This window comes from Acomys russatus, chromosome 6 (genome assembly GCF_903995435.1).
Source record: "Acomys russatus chromosome 6, mAcoRus1.1, whole genome shotgun sequence".
NCBI classification, from domain to species: domain Eukaryota; kingdom Metazoa; phylum Chordata; class Mammalia; order Rodentia; family Muridae; genus Acomys; species Acomys russatus.
Window position 1 is genome coordinate 66,368,818 of NC_067142.1, and position 16,259 is coordinate 66,385,076.

The 16,259-nt window shown below is 49.8% G+C and overlaps 1 protein-coding gene across 2 annotated transcripts in view; it reads left to right on the forward strand.

Annotated features, from left to right (window-relative positions):
• The window catches only part of Olfml2b (olfactomedin like 2B), a 37,831-nt gene extending 24,543 nt beyond the window's left edge, over window positions 1-13,288 (forward strand). For both annotated transcript variants that reach the window (XM_051147821.1, XM_051147822.1), the window contains exons 6-8: window positions 1,470-1,982; window positions 11,562-11,738; window positions 12,225-13,288. In XM_051147821.1, the coding sequence (XP_051003778.1) occupies window positions 1,470-1,982; window positions 11,562-11,738; window positions 12,225-12,826 (1,292 nt within the window). In that variant the 3' untranslated portion in view covers window positions 12,827-13,288. The remainder of the gene's footprint in view (window positions 1-1,469; window positions 1,983-11,561; window positions 11,739-12,224) is intronic.
• Window positions 13,289-16,259: the final 2,971 nt, after the last annotated feature.

A 16,259-nucleotide genomic window follows, 5' to 3' on the forward strand; every position in this document is an offset into this window, starting at 1 on the left:
GGCTCTGCCATCTGCTCTCTCTATGGTCTTCTTCCAGTCCAGCCATTAGGATGTTTTCTCCCTGCCTGTCACTTGCAGTTTCATTTCCCTCCTGGCGTTCTTGGTGAACCTCTGAAATCTCACTTTCTGGGTCTTTCTGTTGCACCTAGATCTCTGTGTCCTCTCCAATAAACCTTTGCCTTTTCCTGGTTTGTCTGCTCAGAAGCCTTTGGCCTCGCCCCTTTCACTCAGGATACAAACTGAGTTCTATGACGCCCAAGCTGCCCATGATCTAAGCTCAGTTTTCCTCTGATCTTACCTCCCGCTCACACCCTCTGCTGTGTCTGCACTGGGCACCTCATCGCTCCTCAGCCCCCGCAGGCTTGTTCAGGACCCACGCTTTTACATTACTGTTTATTTTCCTCCGGAGTCCTCCTGTCACCCACCTCTATGCCATTACCTTTTCCAGGAGGACACACTGCCTACCCACCTCAGTGAGCCTCATCTGACCACTCCAGTCACTCCTGAGAGCTTCCATCCTTTTTCTTTTCTTTCTTCCTTTAAAATGTTTCTTAGATACTGTTCTGAAGGCTGGCCTCTGACTGGCTATGTAACCCAGGCTATCCTTGAATTCTTAATCCCCTGACTCACTTTCCCAAGTGCTAACATTGCAGGTGTGAGCTACCCAGGCTCATAGCCCAGCCCTCCCCCGCCCCCCACAAGGCTGGGATAAGGAGAGCAATAATTTGTCCAGAGGCCCTCGAGGCCTCTGTGTAGCAAGAATTTTGTGATTTTTTTTTTTTGTTTTCTTAAAGAAAAAGAAAACCCCTAGAAATGTTATGGGGATATATTTTTGTCTTCACCTCAGGTATGGGGATAAGAAACTGCTTCACAGAAGGTGACTATGATTTGCCTTGTGCTCTACCAGGAGCGCTGTTGTTAGCTGGTTGGTGGTTGGCTGCTGTTGGTTGCTGTTTGTCAGGTAGTGCAAAGAAACAGCCGGAAGAAATTAGACAGCATGACAGCGAAGGTGAAACTTACCCCAAGGAACTCGACACCCCTAATCAGCAGGAAGTACAGGAAGTAGTCTAATGAGTAACACCGTCCCCTTTCCCTTTGTCCTTTTCTTTCCTCTCCTATCTAGTGTTAGGGGGTTAATAAGAGTGGAAGGGAGAAAATGGAACTTATAAAGTAGCAAACGCTGGCTTCACTTCTACGAAGCATCTTCCTGGCCATCTTCTCGATCCCCATCCAGAAGGGTTTAGGGGTGGGACCTCAGCTAGGGGGCTTGTATAACATCCCCCAAGGCCCTGAGTTCAATCTCCAAAAAGAAAATAAAAATGACAAGGTAAAATCCTGGCTGTGCTACGTCTCCAAGCTCACTGCCATGTCACAGCAAGGCGCCTCCATTCGCCTGTTAGTTGCCGCTCGTTCTTGGTCACAATGTTTCCTGTCCCATGCCACAAATGAGCCTCGTGTCTATTCCATAGATGATGAGCTTTTCAGTGGGGACAGCGGCGTAGACTTGCTGATTGAAGATCAGCTCCTAAGACATGAGGACCTACTGACAAGAGCCACCCGGAGGCCGGCCACCACTCGTCATGGTGCCGCCGTAACAACTGATGCTAGCGTCCAGGCCACAGCCTTGTCCTCAGCACCTCCACAGGCATCTGCCTCAGTGCCCAGCCTTATTGACTCTGCTACCCAGGCCTCAGATGGGCAACTCTTGGCAAGCCCACAGACTAGCACAATGTTTCCAGAGCCCACGGAGGCGACGACTTCTACTCAAGCTCCACTCACCACCGTGGCCCACACAGCCATCCAGCCACCTCCGGCAATGTTTCCTGGGGACATGTTTGTAGACACTCCATACTTGGTCCCAGAGTCTCCTGACCCAGTTGGGACAGACATGCCAGAGGAAGAGGGGACTGCCGGGCGGGAAGCAACCTCTGCTGGCCCCATCCTGAGCCCTGAAGAAGAAGATGACATCCGGAATGTCATAGGTGAGTTCTTCTTGCCTGGACTGGAGGTCCTCTGGACAGTTCAGTAAAAGGTAAGAGAGCTTTGCGGGGGACAGGGACTGGGAAGCCAGGCTTTTAGCAGGAGTGGAACACTGGCCTTGCGCGAGTGAGGCTCTGGGCCTCACCCTTCCTCTGCCAAAGCAATGCAACACAAGATAGGTCAGTGGTGGTGTGTCTGTGACCAGTAGTTACTTTTTCACATCCAGCAGCATGGCTAACTTTTTCAAGTTGTAACACGACATTGTCGTTTACAGAGTTCACACACTGGACGACTGTGCTATAGAGCTTGAAAAAGGAGCCTGCAGGCAAAGCTTATATTTTAATTAATTTCACAATTTTGTTTTGCTCTGTCTGGCGCGCGCGCGTGTGTGTGTGTTTGTGTGTGTTCACATGTGTATGTGGGAATGTATAGACATGTGTGGGGCAGTCCTAAATTGCTACCACGAATCTTCCTTGACAGTGTTCCACTTTATTTACCGAGGCAGGTTCTCTCACTGAACCTGGAGCTTGCTCCTGAAATGCCCCGTCTCTGCCTCCTGAGTGATGGGACTATAAGTAACCACTACACTACCCTGACTTTTAAGTGGTTATGGGGACCTGAACCCAAATCTTCATTCCCTGTGTTTCACCTCCTAACCATCATGCCACCCTTTCCTGTCCTCTCCTCCCCTTTCCTGTCCTCTTCTTTCTTCCCTACCCTCCTTCCCCCTTCCCTCCCCCCTTCCTTTCCCTCCCCATCTGCCCTTCCACTTTCTTTTCCTCCATGGGATGTAAGAGCCCAAGACCAGTTTCCCACTGCATGGATGACCACCTTTTCAAAGCCCCATGTCCTCCTTTGTCTGCGGAATGTGCTAGATGCTAAATAGAAGCCCTCTCTTTTACCCTAGCTGGGGGCTGCCCTGAAACTACAGCCCCAGACCCAGCACCTTGAGCTCCCTTGGCCCATATTCCATGCTTCAGCTTCCTGGCACCCTTGGGTAGAATGGGAAGTTCTTTTGGCTGTTTCACTGCCTGTCCCCACTGCCCTATGCAGGTAGTTGGAAAGCTCTGAGTGAAGAGCGTCTGCAGATGAGGTCCATATACCTTTGGTCCTAAGGCATCAGGTTTGAGCCTAGGAGCCTCTTCTTCATAGACTGGCTAGCCAAAAGTGGAGTCCCCCACTGTTTCCAGCCTGGGTCCTACCCCAGCCTCTCCTACCTGCCTTCCCAGGCTTTCCACCAGTGGACCTTTAAACCAGAGTAACTGCTGATAGGTACTTATCTGGAGTTCTTGGGTCTTGGCCGTCTTAGTAGCTCAGCTGGTCTGCAGAGAAAACCTGTGTCCTGACAGCGATTTACCTGATGGCAGGAGCTGTAGGCTGGGGACACAAGTTCTCCTGTGGCTTAATATTCTGTTTGACTGGGCTGAGTCTTGCAGACTCTGGCAGGGGGTGTTGTTTCAAAAGCACTGGGGCTCCTGTTGTTTCTATTTGCTCAAAACAGCAAGCAAACAAATAAACAAAGCTTTGGACTGTGACATAGATGTAGTGTTTTGCTCAGGTGACAAGGGTGTGACAAGGGGGTGACCTGGGGAAGTAGTGGTTCCCCCTTTTTGATAGTCTCACAGGTATATACAATGCATTGTGCTAATATTTACCACCCCTCTCATTCCCCTGTTAGCCCCTCCTTCCCCTCTGTTAGCCTCTCCTTCACCCCTGTTAGCCCCTCCTTCACCCCTGTTAGCCCCTCCTTCACCCCGTTAACTCCTCCTTCCCCTCTGTTAGCCCCTCCTTCCCTTCTGTTAGCCCCTCCTTCACACACACACACACCCCCACCACCACCCCCCGACCACCCCCCCACCCCCCTCCACCCCCGTTAGCCACTTCTTCCGCTCTCTGCCCTTTCTTCCAGACTAGTCCCCCCTCCTGCACCTATTAGCAGGCAACAGCTCTTCAGGGAGAGGCGGGGCCTCGTGGGGCAGGATGGAATGCTGAAGGGCTGCACCCACAGCTGCACCCACAGCTGCTGTGTGTTCGTGGTTACGCGCACATATCTGGATGGTAGGGTTTTGTGGCAGTCCTCCTCAGCCTCTTGGCTCTTAGTATCTTTCTGCTCTTTGGGTAATTATTCCTCATCACCTCTTGCCATCAAGAGCCTCCCACTGGCTGCTAGGAGTATGGATAAGGTTTTGTTACTAGAACCTTCTCTGTGAATTCCTGACTTTCCTGTGCCTAGCTAAGCAAGAACACCAACATGCTGCTGCCTCCCAGCCCTCAGTTAAGCAAAGGTCCTTTGACTGAAACATATACAGGCCACTGCGTTGTTGCCGGCTAAGGCAGTTTGTTGTTTGTTTGTTTTTGTTTTGTTTGTTTGTTTGTGTCTTTTTTTGGGGGAGAGTTGGTAGTTTTGATTTTTTAAAAATAATTTAAGATGTTTTTTTTTCTCTTTGCTTTTCCAAAACAAAACAAAACAAAACAAAACAACATTTTGCCCTCCAATTCACAGTCTTTCTAGCTCAGCTTCCTGAGTGCTAGGATAATAGGCATGAATGAACTACCATATGCTTTTTGTTTTGTTTTGTTTTGTTTTTGAGACAGGGTCTCTCTACGTAGTTCTTGCTGTCCCAGAGCTCACTATGTGGACCAGGCTAGATTTGAACTCACAGAGAGCTTCCTGCATCTGCCTCCCAAGTGCTGGGAATAAAGGCATGCCCCACCATGCCTGACCTTACTGTATGGTTTTAAAGGCAGCTGCCTTTAAACCCAAGTTTGGCCTCAGCCTTCACCTCCTGGTCTTCCTGACTCTTTGGAGTTTTGGAATTATAGGTGTGTATCACTACAGCCAGGGCATATGTAGTGCTCAGGATAAACTCCAGGGCTTCACGCCTGCGAGCTACATCCCCAGCCTCCAAAAGGACTATCTTACCCCACGCGTCTAGACCTAAGGTACCCAGGACTATCCTCAAGGAAATATTAAATCCTCAGGAAGTTTTCTAAGACAAGGAAATGGGGATTGTGTTTTATTGGGCCCTGTAGTATAGCTCTAAGACAGAGAGAGAGAGAGAGAGAGAGAGAGAGAGAGAGAGAGAGAGAGAGAGAGAGAGAGAGAGAGAGAGAGAGAGAGAGAAGATCCTGGGAGTGCCAAGTGGCAGCCTGGGCTCAGGAGAGACTGAGGACCCAGGAGCCCGGTGGCTCTGCTCAGCTGCTCCAGCTGTCACGGAGAACTAGAAAGCTTGTGCTAAATGGCCACGGCTCTGCAGATTCCTAGACATTCTCAATGCCAAGTCCTGATGTGATTTTTACAAGGGGCCAGTTAGGGGCAGCAGCAGGGGAGGAAGCACAAAGAGGACAGTCAGCTTATGACAATACCAGCAAGCGTTTGTCTCATATTTGAATCTACCATGATCTGTAAAGAATGTCTCCCCCACAGAGCACATGGCCTGAGAAACCCCAGGGCTTGGCCATGCACTCTGGCAGTGGTGTGAGGGGCCAGGCCTGCCTGCCTTTGGCCAGGGGAGGCTGCTACAGAGATGCCCGGGGAGAGGGATGCTGATGTGGGCTGGGGCTTTGTTTTCCAAGAGCCTCCATGCTTTCAAGCCTCTCCCAGTAGGACAGACAGCTCCTTAACTGAGGCCACAGGCACAAGTCTCTAGTCACTCCTCTAACCCAGCCCTTAGCTCCCTGAGGATCTGGCTGTCGCCTGACACAGGTCCCAGAAATTAGTCTATAAAGTAGAATTGCTCCCTTAGATGTGTACAGGACCAGAGTCTGAGGCCCTCATGGAGGATAAGGCTTTTTGTATGTCAAGCTACACCAGGCCCTGGGGATCAAGCTACCCCAAGCCAGGCCATGGGGATCTAGACTGAGTGGGGCTGAGCACGGGAGGAGGCCAGCAGCCAGGGTGGCAACCTTGTCTGCAGGCACAGCAAGCATCGGGTGCATGTGGCCCTGTTCTGCTGTGGGGCTCTCTATCCAAAGGTAGTCATACATTGCAGGTTCACAGGACAAAGGATGCCCCCTACCCCCACCCCATGATAGTTAGAGCCAGGCTTGGAAGGAGAGGGAAAGGCAGCCTGGATGTCCATATACAGGAAGCAGAGAGACGTAACAGGAAGTGGAGTAATTCTCAGAGCCCTCTGCCAGGGATACACTTCTAGCAAAACTGAACCTCCTAAAGGTTCCATAACCTCCCCAAATGACACATGTGCTCATGGGGGATATTTTTCTCTCAGACCACCATACCTTAAGAATTTTGGAATGGCAGCTTCAGGGAATTAACATGGAACAGACCCTCCAAGCAAGGGCCCTATGTTACTGCACAGATCATAGGTTTATCAAGCTGTCTGTGGGGATATGGCCCCAATGAGGCTACTGGCACAGGCAGAGCTTAAAGTGAGTGATGAGCCTATGGCTGGCAACCTTAGGACTGAGGTCACTCTGAGGTATGTTTTTCTATGTGTGTTCTTACTTTAAATGCCTTTGGATCAGTTGCTCTTCAGTTCCCTCATCTCTGTAGCAACCTGTTGTCGTGTGTGTGTGTGTGTGTGTGTGTGTGTGTGTGTGTGTGTGTGTGTGTGTGAGAGAGAGAGAGAGAGAGAGAGACAGAGACAGAGACAGAGACAGAGACAGAGAGACAGAGAGAGACAGAGAGAGAGACAGACAGACAGAGACAGAGACAGAGAGACAGAGAGAGAGGGCGCATGCGCGCGTGCATGCTTGCCCAAAGGCTCATTTTAGTGTCTTCTTGCCTCCCAGAAGCTGTTGAGTCAAGACTTCTGAATAGAAAGAAGTGGTGAGAAGTAAGAATAGTGACGCTGGAGGGGCTGATATGCTAGGACGGAGGGACTTGCTTTGTATGGTAGTTAGAGATGGCAAGTTACTAAGGGTTAAGCAGATGTATGTGTGGGAAAGCAGCTCTTGTGGTCCTGGGCAGGCAGGCTGGAAGGAGGCAGAGGTGAATCAGCAAGACAGCTGTTGTCACCGGCAGGAGCCAGACTGGTGTCGGGGAAGGACAGGTGGAGTGGGGAGTGAATAGGAGCGCGTGAGTACGCTTGACAGTAACCAAGTTTGAGGAACAGAAGGACACCCGGGGACAAATGTCAAGTAGATCATTAGATGAGCCATGCCGGAGAATCTGGCTGAGCTGTGCTTCTTCAGTAAGAGCTGAGAGCAGAGGAAGCAACTGGGAGAGGGGGGTCTAAGAAGTAACATATGCGGATGAGGATGGGGAGCCAGTGAGGGAGGTAATGCCTCCTGAGATGGGTGCGGGTGCTGCGGATGGCTCTCTGTGTCTGACCTAAATACAGATCCTTGAAGTGAATAGAGGGATACCAACATCCCTGAGATGCAGTGGCAGGTATGTAAAACAGTATGTACTGAAAGGCCATGAGCACGTAGGCACGGTGAAGGGAGCACCCTGTGGAGTGAAGGAGGACCTCACAGAGGGGCCAGGTGGTGAGCTGGCAGAGGCGCAGGGGGCATACATTTGCTATCTAAAATATGATGTGCATATGGAGGGAGGAGGGATCTTTCCCTTCCAGCCCTGGTAAGCTTTATAGCAAGGGCTGTCTGTCTGCCTTGAAGAACTGTCAGTGAGCGAGTGGTTTAGAACAGAAAATGCTCCCTGAGTGTTGGTGTCTGCCCTGCCTCGGGGAGACCTGGAGGACCACAGACAAAGCCTCCTCCCCAATGTCCTGTGAACCACCTCCTATTTCTCCCCTTCTTTCTCAGGCTGATGGTCTGTGCCCATGGGTGGGAGTTTTGAAACTATAGCAGTTGTTTCATTGCTGTCACCGAATACCTGACCAGACAGAAGCACACTTAAAGAGAGAGGGGAGGGTTGTTTTGGCTCACGTTTGAGGGTGCAGTCTGTCATGGGGAGTGGGGAGCAATGGCGGCAGGGTCCTGGGGTCAGATTGTATCTACAGTCAGACAGCAGAAGGTGATGAATGCTGGTGTTTGGCTCATTTCCTCCTCTTTATCTGGCCCAGGACTCTAGCCCATGGAATGATGCTACCCACAGTTAAGGTGATCTTCCCATAATCCCTCACAGATTTGCCCAACGCTTGTCTCCTCCATGATACTAGACCCCTTCAAACTGACCGTTTTAACCATCACAAGAGCCATCCAGGTTCATCTGAACATGGTGATGTGTTGGGCCTCATGGCCCTCTAACTCTCCTGGGTCCCATCTGAAGCCACACACACAACAGTCCTGCTTTGCTGCAAGGACTCACCCATTCTGTGGGGTTTTCTGCACCTCAGTAGCATATGGAAATTTGCCCCAAGGATTCAGGTATCAGCACTGTACAACTGCAAGCTGGGACTCCCCTATTCCTGCTGAAACATGGACACCTCCCCTTGCTCCAGAAACGGACCTCATCTGCATTCATTCCCACTCCGCCAAACTGCCATGGGCCTACTGGATAAACCAATCCAGTTCTGTAGTTCTAGCAGTTCTGTAGGCTAGAAGTCTCAAATTAGTTTCATAGGGCTAAACCCTTGGTGTCAGAAGTCTTGTTGCTTCCAGAAACTCCAGGGGAGGAGAACCCATGTCTTTGTTTTTCCCAGAGTCCACTCGCTGCCAGCCTTCTGTGGCCTGTGGCCGGCCAGCCAGTCTTTGCTTCCACCATCACATTGCCTCCTCCTCTTCTGTAATTATTTCCCTGCCTCTGGCATGTGGATATTTGTAATGACACTTAGAACTCACTTAGATGATCCAGGCTAATCTCGAGGCTCTGGACTCAGTCACACAATGTCCTTTTTGCCACAGAAGGTCACCTTTATGAGTCCGAAGGGTTAGAGCCGGGATATCTCTGAGGGCCTGTCTTAGTTTATTTTCCTGTTGCTGTGGCAAAAGACTCTTGACAAAAGCAACTTAATGGAAAGGGGGCTTATTTCAGCTTACAGTTCAAGGTACCTTTTATGGAGTGGAAATTGTGGCAGCAAGAGCTCAGCGCAGCTGATGAACACATCCACAATCAGGAAGCAGAGCGTAATGGCTGCATGGTGCTGCACTGCCCACCGTGGGCAGGTCATCCCACATCAGTACAGGTCCAGAGAAGCTCATCTTCCAAACAATTCCATACTCTGCCAGGGTGACAGTTAACACGGACGATCACAGAGCAGCTGCTCAGCGCACCCTCTGTTGTCAGAGTGGGTTCTCTGGGTGTTTCCACTGTGCACTGTGAAGAAGTTAAGGTTCCATGCCACCATGGGGGCAACACAGACATTGGAATGAGTGGAGGGCCCAAAATGGAGGCCAGGCCATTGGCTCCAAACCCAGGCAGGGATATTAGTCCTATATCAAGGTCCTGCCACTGACCACCTCAGGGCTGAGATTATATCCTTTAGGGGTCTGGTTACCCAAGAAATAAGAGTTTGTCTTGGCTTCCAGGGCCATTGGCTTTTTTGTTTGTTTTGTTTTTCAAGACACGGTTTCTCTGTGTAGCCTTGGCTGTCCAGACTTGCTTTGTAAACCAGGCTGGCCTCGAACTCAAAGAGATCCACCTGCCTCTGCCTCTCCGAAGTGCTGAGAGAACAGACGTGCACCACCGTACCCAGCCTGCCATTGGCATCTTAATGTGTAGTGAACGAAGAACATGGCTGGGGCAACTGTGACAGAAACATTTTGCCTCACGTGGACAGCTGTGGGGCTTCAGAGCATGCCTGGTAGAGAATTAGTGTCTTTGAGGGACTCTGCCAAGGAAAGAGGTCCATAAAAATAGGCTGCCTGGGGATGGCACAGGAGGGCTCACCTCGGTGCTGAGGAGCGTGGCTTATCCACTGGCAGTCAAGGTCCCGCTTAGCGCCAGGAAATGAGCTATTTTCCATCCGACTGCTGCCAGGCTCGGCTGGAGACTTCTGTTTTATTGTCTTGAACAAATGAGCTCAGACCTGAGGGAATGAAGCAAGGCTGGGTGGTTTCTGTTGTTTGTCAAATGGAGACAGTCTCTCCACACTCTGTCAGAGTGGAACCCGATTATCCCCACACAAAGCCGCCTCGGTCAGCCATCTGCACCTGACTGTGAAGCCTGCTTGGAAAACACTGCTCATCCGGGCTCTACCCCATGTCTGCCCCCAGAGTCAGGGCCAAAGCACAACTGTGCTTTCCTGCCCTGCCAGCTGTAGACCTTGGGTTCCTCCTGCCTCAGATCACTGGAACACAGATTTCATGCAACAGACTGGCAGGGTTTGGACACAGAGTCACCTGGAAATAAGAAAACCCTGGATCCAAACTATAGACCTAGGTTATTTTTTGTCCCAAGTGTTGTAGAGAACCAATCCTCATCACCACTGTTCACCAGAGCTGCTGGTCTTGGTGGTAGGTGGGGTGGTGTTTACTGGTACCTGTGGTTAGAGGACCCTGAAGACTCTCAGGGGTCAAAGGGCATCTGGTTCTCCGGTTATCCTCTTTCAGCAGAGCTCACTTAATACAGGGTTGGAAGAGTGTATCCTCCAGTAGTTGTATGTAACTTTAGTGTCACTCAAGCCCATGTTCAGTAATGTCACATATCAAGCATTTCCTGTTTTCAATTTTGTCTAGATTAGAATCCTAAATAGTTCTAGTGGCCTGTGAGGGCCTTTCCTGGGTACCAGATGATTCAAAGAGCCACTTAGACGCATATTACTGGATTCCTGCCCCACTAAGGAAGACTGGAGGACCTCCGTAACTAGAGTAAGCTAGTGGGCACCCTGTCCCTCCAACTCCCCAGCAGGGATTCCATACAACCTGCCCTCGTAGCAACAGATAGAACGTGGCCTTGGTGACAGCTCCCTCGGGATATGAGTGCCCACCATCCAGTCGGAGCCGCTCCAGGCTGGCGCGGTACAGCCGAGTGCTCCTGGCTATGCCTGCCAGAGTTGTTTCTGCTCACACTTCTCTCTGTTCCCAATCCTCACACCCAAGGATCAGACCATCTGCTGGTGCCTGTGGTGTGCCAGATACGTCATGTTCTCAGTTCTGAGAACACAGAAAAAACCACAGCCCTCTGCCGCTTGGTGCGAATGCTCTTGTTGGGGTGGGTGTGGAGTGAGGAGAGAGAGAGAGAGAGAGAGAGAGAGAGAGAGAGAGAGAGAGAGAGAGAGAGAGAGAGAGAGACATGGGCATGGTGGAGAGAGGCACACTGTGGCCTTGGTGACTAGCCTAGCGATAGAGTGCTTGCCTACCTAGAAGTTCTGAGTTTAACCCCCAGTAACTAAAACACACACACCCACACAGGCATGTCCTGCTATAGAGGTATGTTGATGGCACCATAGTAGCAGGGATCAACAGAACAGGACAGGATGGCATTCTGGGAAATGGTATGGTATCCAGAAATGACTTTGGATCTTTGCCTGTTAAAGGATAGGGTCAAAGAGAAGGAGGCAGGGCAGTATCACAATGGCTCACCATGGTGACTGTAGGTAGCTTTGTGTGTGTGCTACCCAATGGGAGTAGCATTGGATGGTGCTGGGATGACAGAGGTCAGATTACATGGGGCTGCTAAAGGCTGCCAAGAGTTCAGCCCAAGGGGTCAGAAGAAAGGTAAGATTTAGGGCATCACTAGATCGCTCCAATCCTTCTACACATCTCTTCTCCACTAGGACGGTGCAAGGACACCCTCTCCACAATCACGGGGCCGACTACCCAGAACACGTACGGACGGAATGAAGGGGCCTGGATGAAAGACCCCCTGGCCAAGGATGACCGGATTTACGTAACCAACTATTACTATGGCAACACACTGGTAGAGTTCCGCAATCTGGAGAACTTCAAACAAGGTCTGTGGCTCAGCTATGATGTGGTAGTGCCTTCCCAGGCTTATTTCCCTCTGCTAATTATGGCATAGCGATGCAAGAAGCAGAGCATCCTCAGTGGGTTACAGAAAGAGCATTTCCAAAAGGGCAGTCACCTTTCTCCCCACTCTCTGCTCTCTTGGCTCTGTCCCCTCTCTCGACTCCTGGGATACAGATGACCTTGAGCCAGTCTAAAAAACAGCTAAACATTCTCTCTTTCCCCCATGGCCCTCAACAGTTTACAAATCACAGTCAGATGACGAGTGTGGGACCCTTGGGACCCTCAGTGAGGCAAGTGAGATTGCTGTTGCTGTGTGACGGCTGAGGATGCCGCGGGAGAGCAGTGAGCAATGTACTGTAGAGTACTAGAAAGCAGCAGAGCCAAGACACAAACCCAGGCGTGCAGACCCTAGACTGGCTCCGTCACAGGCAGTGTGGCCCTAAAGCCTCTCGCCTTTCTTGCCACTACAGGTCGCTGGAGCAATTCCTACAAGCTTCCGTATAGCTGGATCGGCACGGGTCACGTGGTGTACAATGGCGCCTTCTACTACAACCGGGCCTTCACCCGAAACATCATCAAGTATGACCTGAGGCAGCGCTACGTGGCTGCCTGGGCGATGCTCCACGACGTGGCCTATGATGAAGCCACACCCTGGCGGTGGCAGGGCCACTCGGATGTGGACTTTGCTGTGGATGAGAACGGTCTGTGGCTCATCTACCCAGCTCTGGATGATGAGGGCTTCAGCCAGGAGGTCATTGTCCTGAGCAAGCTCAACGCAGTGGACCTGAGCACGCAGAAGGAGACCACGTGGCGCACTGGGCTCCGTAGGAATTTCTACGGCAACTGCTTCGTCATCTGCGGAGTGCTATATGCTGTGGACAGTTACAACCAGAGGAATGCCAACATCTCCTACGCCTTCGACACCCACACCAACACACAGATTGTCCCTAGGCTGCTGTTTGAGAACGAATATTCCTACACCACCCAGATAGACTACAACCCCAAAGACCGCCTCCTTTACGCCTGGGACAATGGCCACCAGGTCACCTACCATGTCATCTTTGCCTACTGACAAGCCCGACCCTGCAAAAGGAAGCACAGAAGAGCCGCTAGCACCTTGTGTGTGTCTGTGTGCATGTTTGTGTGCGAGAAAGTGTGCAGGTGGGTGTGTGTTGTTTTAAAATATATATTATTTTGTATAATAGTACAAATGTAAAAATGACAGTTTGGGTCTATTTTTTTTTATATGGATTGTAGATCAATCCATACGCGTATGTGCTGGTCTCATCCTCCACAATGTATATTTTTGTGCAAATGAACTTCTTTTGACCAGTAACCACCTTCCTTCATGCTCTGTACCTCCAGCTCCTGAGCTCAAGGATTGAAATGTTTCTTCCTCTGGGTCTTGCAGCCACACTGTGCCAGGAGCAGGAGTGAAGGGCTCAAGAAAGAAGTGCTAAGTGGCGGGAATTTTTTTTTTTTTATGTATTATAGAAGTTCTTAAAACTCAGAAAAAAAAAGCTTTTTTTTTTTTTTAAATAAAGGAGATATTTTAAAATTCTTTCCCAGATCATGTTTGTTTCTCAAGGATGTATTTAGCTGGGTGTTAGCTCTCTGCTCAGAAGCATATTCTTTCAGCCTGGCCTGGTGGTGCACACCTGAGATTCCAGGAAGATTGAAAAGTTAAGGCCACATGGGCTGCAGCAGCCTCAATCCCAGCCCAGGCCAGGCAATTTACCAAGGCTGTGTGTGTGTGTGTGTGTGTGTGTGTGTGTGTGTGTGTGTGTGAGAGAGAGAGAGAGAGAGAGAGAGAGAGAGAGAGAGAGAGAGAGAGAGAACTGTTGACAAACTAGCCTATATACAAGTTGAGGTGCAAGCCACCCCTCTCCCCTCCTTGGGGTGACAGTGGTGGTGTGTGCTCTTTCCTCTCCTGTCTTCTCCCCTGTCTGTCTCCTTTTCTTTCCCTATTTCCCCCTTTCTCCCATATGATAGCCCCCACACTCACAATCCTCCTCCTAGCTACTCCAATTATAAGCACAAGCCACCACGTGCAATGCCAATAACCCAGCTTCTAGCCTGGTGTTAGTTACTGCTGAAAATATAAAGCTGAGTGTGACTGTCCATGGCCTTAAGACATCTTCGCCCAGTTAGTGAGTCAATCTATCTCCTCTACTCCTCCTGCCCACAGTTCCATCCCATATGTGCCCCAAGATAGGTCTTTGCTTTTATAAACCATGTTCCCCAAGGGACAGGGAAGAACTGCAGCCCCTCCCAGTTCAGACTGAGCCCTGTGTGACACCTGCGGTCCACAGTGTAACTCTCTTCCAAAAGCACAGGCAGAAGCCAGAACACCCAGTGATGCATGAGAGACGGTGTGGGAGGAGGCAGAGCCTGGTGGATGAGGTGGGGAGACAAGGACATGTCACCACACAAGGCCCACTGTCCATCCCACTCTCTTTGGAGAGCCACAACTGCCCATATGTCCTTATGGACCTCAGCCTCCTCCTCATGTGCTGTCAGTGTGTGCTTTTTCCTCAGCCTACACTTCCGCTCCACTCCCAGACCCAGTAGCTTCCTGCACTTAACACCTTTTCAAACAACAGGTAGTCAATTCTTCCACAGAAGATGCAAGCAGCAGTTTGTCTTGGTAGCAGCAGAGGAGCTTGGGAGGGGGCGGGCTCTCTGCTTGCCCCTCATGTCAGGTAACCTATCAGGTACCCCCTGCATGCAGACCAAGGGAAGGCCTCGAGGAACAGCCATCTGGGGAAGCTGGTTCAGTGTATCTGGGTAAACTCATTACCTTACGACCAAAAGACTATTCATGCCTTCTGGTGCCTTCTACCAGCTCCAAAGAGGAAGGAGAGGAAGGAGTTGGTGACCACAGAGGGAGCAACAGCAGCCTCAGGTTGGGAGGTGGGAAATGCCTTCCCTGGCTACATTCAAGACTCCTCCTAAGCTGTTCCCTCAGTTGAGGTGAAACTTTGGAAATGTCAAGACTGAGAGACCAAGTGTCTCAGAAGACAGATGTGCCTTTGCTTGTTGCTGCAAGCCAAAGGCTTAAAGCACATCCCTTCTCCCTGAGCCGCAGCTTCACCTGTCCAATGAGCGGGTCCTTTCAACTTCCCGTTCTTACTGACTGAATCTTCTTTCACTTCGTCACCCTACATAACCTAGGACACTTGAATTGCTTGATAGCGATGAGAAATCTGTACTTGCTATTTCCCTATTAAGGTATTCCCAACAGTATCATTTCAAAACTAGAGGAAACAGCAACTCACCCTCCCGTTTTTCTCTGCATTCGTGCACTCCTTTAGAAAGCATTTCTGGGCATCTGGAGACATAGCTCTCTGGTTAAGAGGACTGGCCGCTCTTCCAGAGGACCTGGCTTCAATTCTCAGCACCCACATGGCAGCTCACACCTGTCTGTAACTCCAGTTCCAGGGAATCTGACAGCTCCTGCCCCACAACACATACATACAGACATATGTGCAGGCAAAGCAGCAATGCACATAAAAAAAAAATAAGTCATTAAAAAAATTGCAAAAAGAAAGCAAACATTCCTGGAAGTCCTGCTGAGTAAATAAGACCAAGCCACTCAGGCACCTACATCCTAGAGTCCAGTCCTTAGAGTATGGGATTGTGTAAGGGTTGCAATTTGGCCACAAGCAGTGAAAGGTGTAATTGTCAACAATTAATTCAGAGTCAAATACACAGCGGTCCTCAGGTTTTCCTGGCCTGACTTGCCGTGTTCTCCTTACTTCACTGCTGCCGTGCTGCTTAACCCGCAACACGCACATGGTGGCTTTGCACTGTATGTGCTAATGGGCCATGCAGAACACCAGAATTACCTCAGCTCGAATTTGAGACCTGTGTGCTATGGGCTGCATTCCTTTTACACACACGAAGTTTTCTGCTCTTATAGAAGCATGCTGGCTTATAGAAACTAAAAGCTTTTGATATTTTCCTACCAGCATTCCCCGGTATTTAAGTACCAAATTAGTATATTTTTTAATTAGATTGCATTAGAATGTTTGACTTCAAAAACTGCTATTTGAGTTACTGACTTGAATTTCATAGAAACAATCAAATGAATTTTGGCTTGGGAATTTCCAACTATTTCCAAAATGACCCTAATTATTATTCTGCCATTTTGGACTATGTACTTCTTTCTGCTAAGCAGCATTTTCAGCATCAATGACAAAAAAATTAAAATGTGAATCAACTCTGAGACCCTAGGTTCTGAAGTATCAAATAGTCAAGCAAGATGTAAATAACCTAGCAATTCATCTCATTAGTATGAAAATTGCTTTCATCTTTAATAAATAGTTCATTTCCTGTTACTGTGATAAAATATCCTGAGAAAAGCAACTTAGTGGAGGAAGGGCTTATTTTTGTTTATAGTTCTACTTAAGGCCAGTCATTTCAGGGATGCCACAGCAGCAGGCGTCTAAGACAGCTGGTCACCGTGCATGCATACTCAAGGAGCAGAGATGAAATTAATGTGT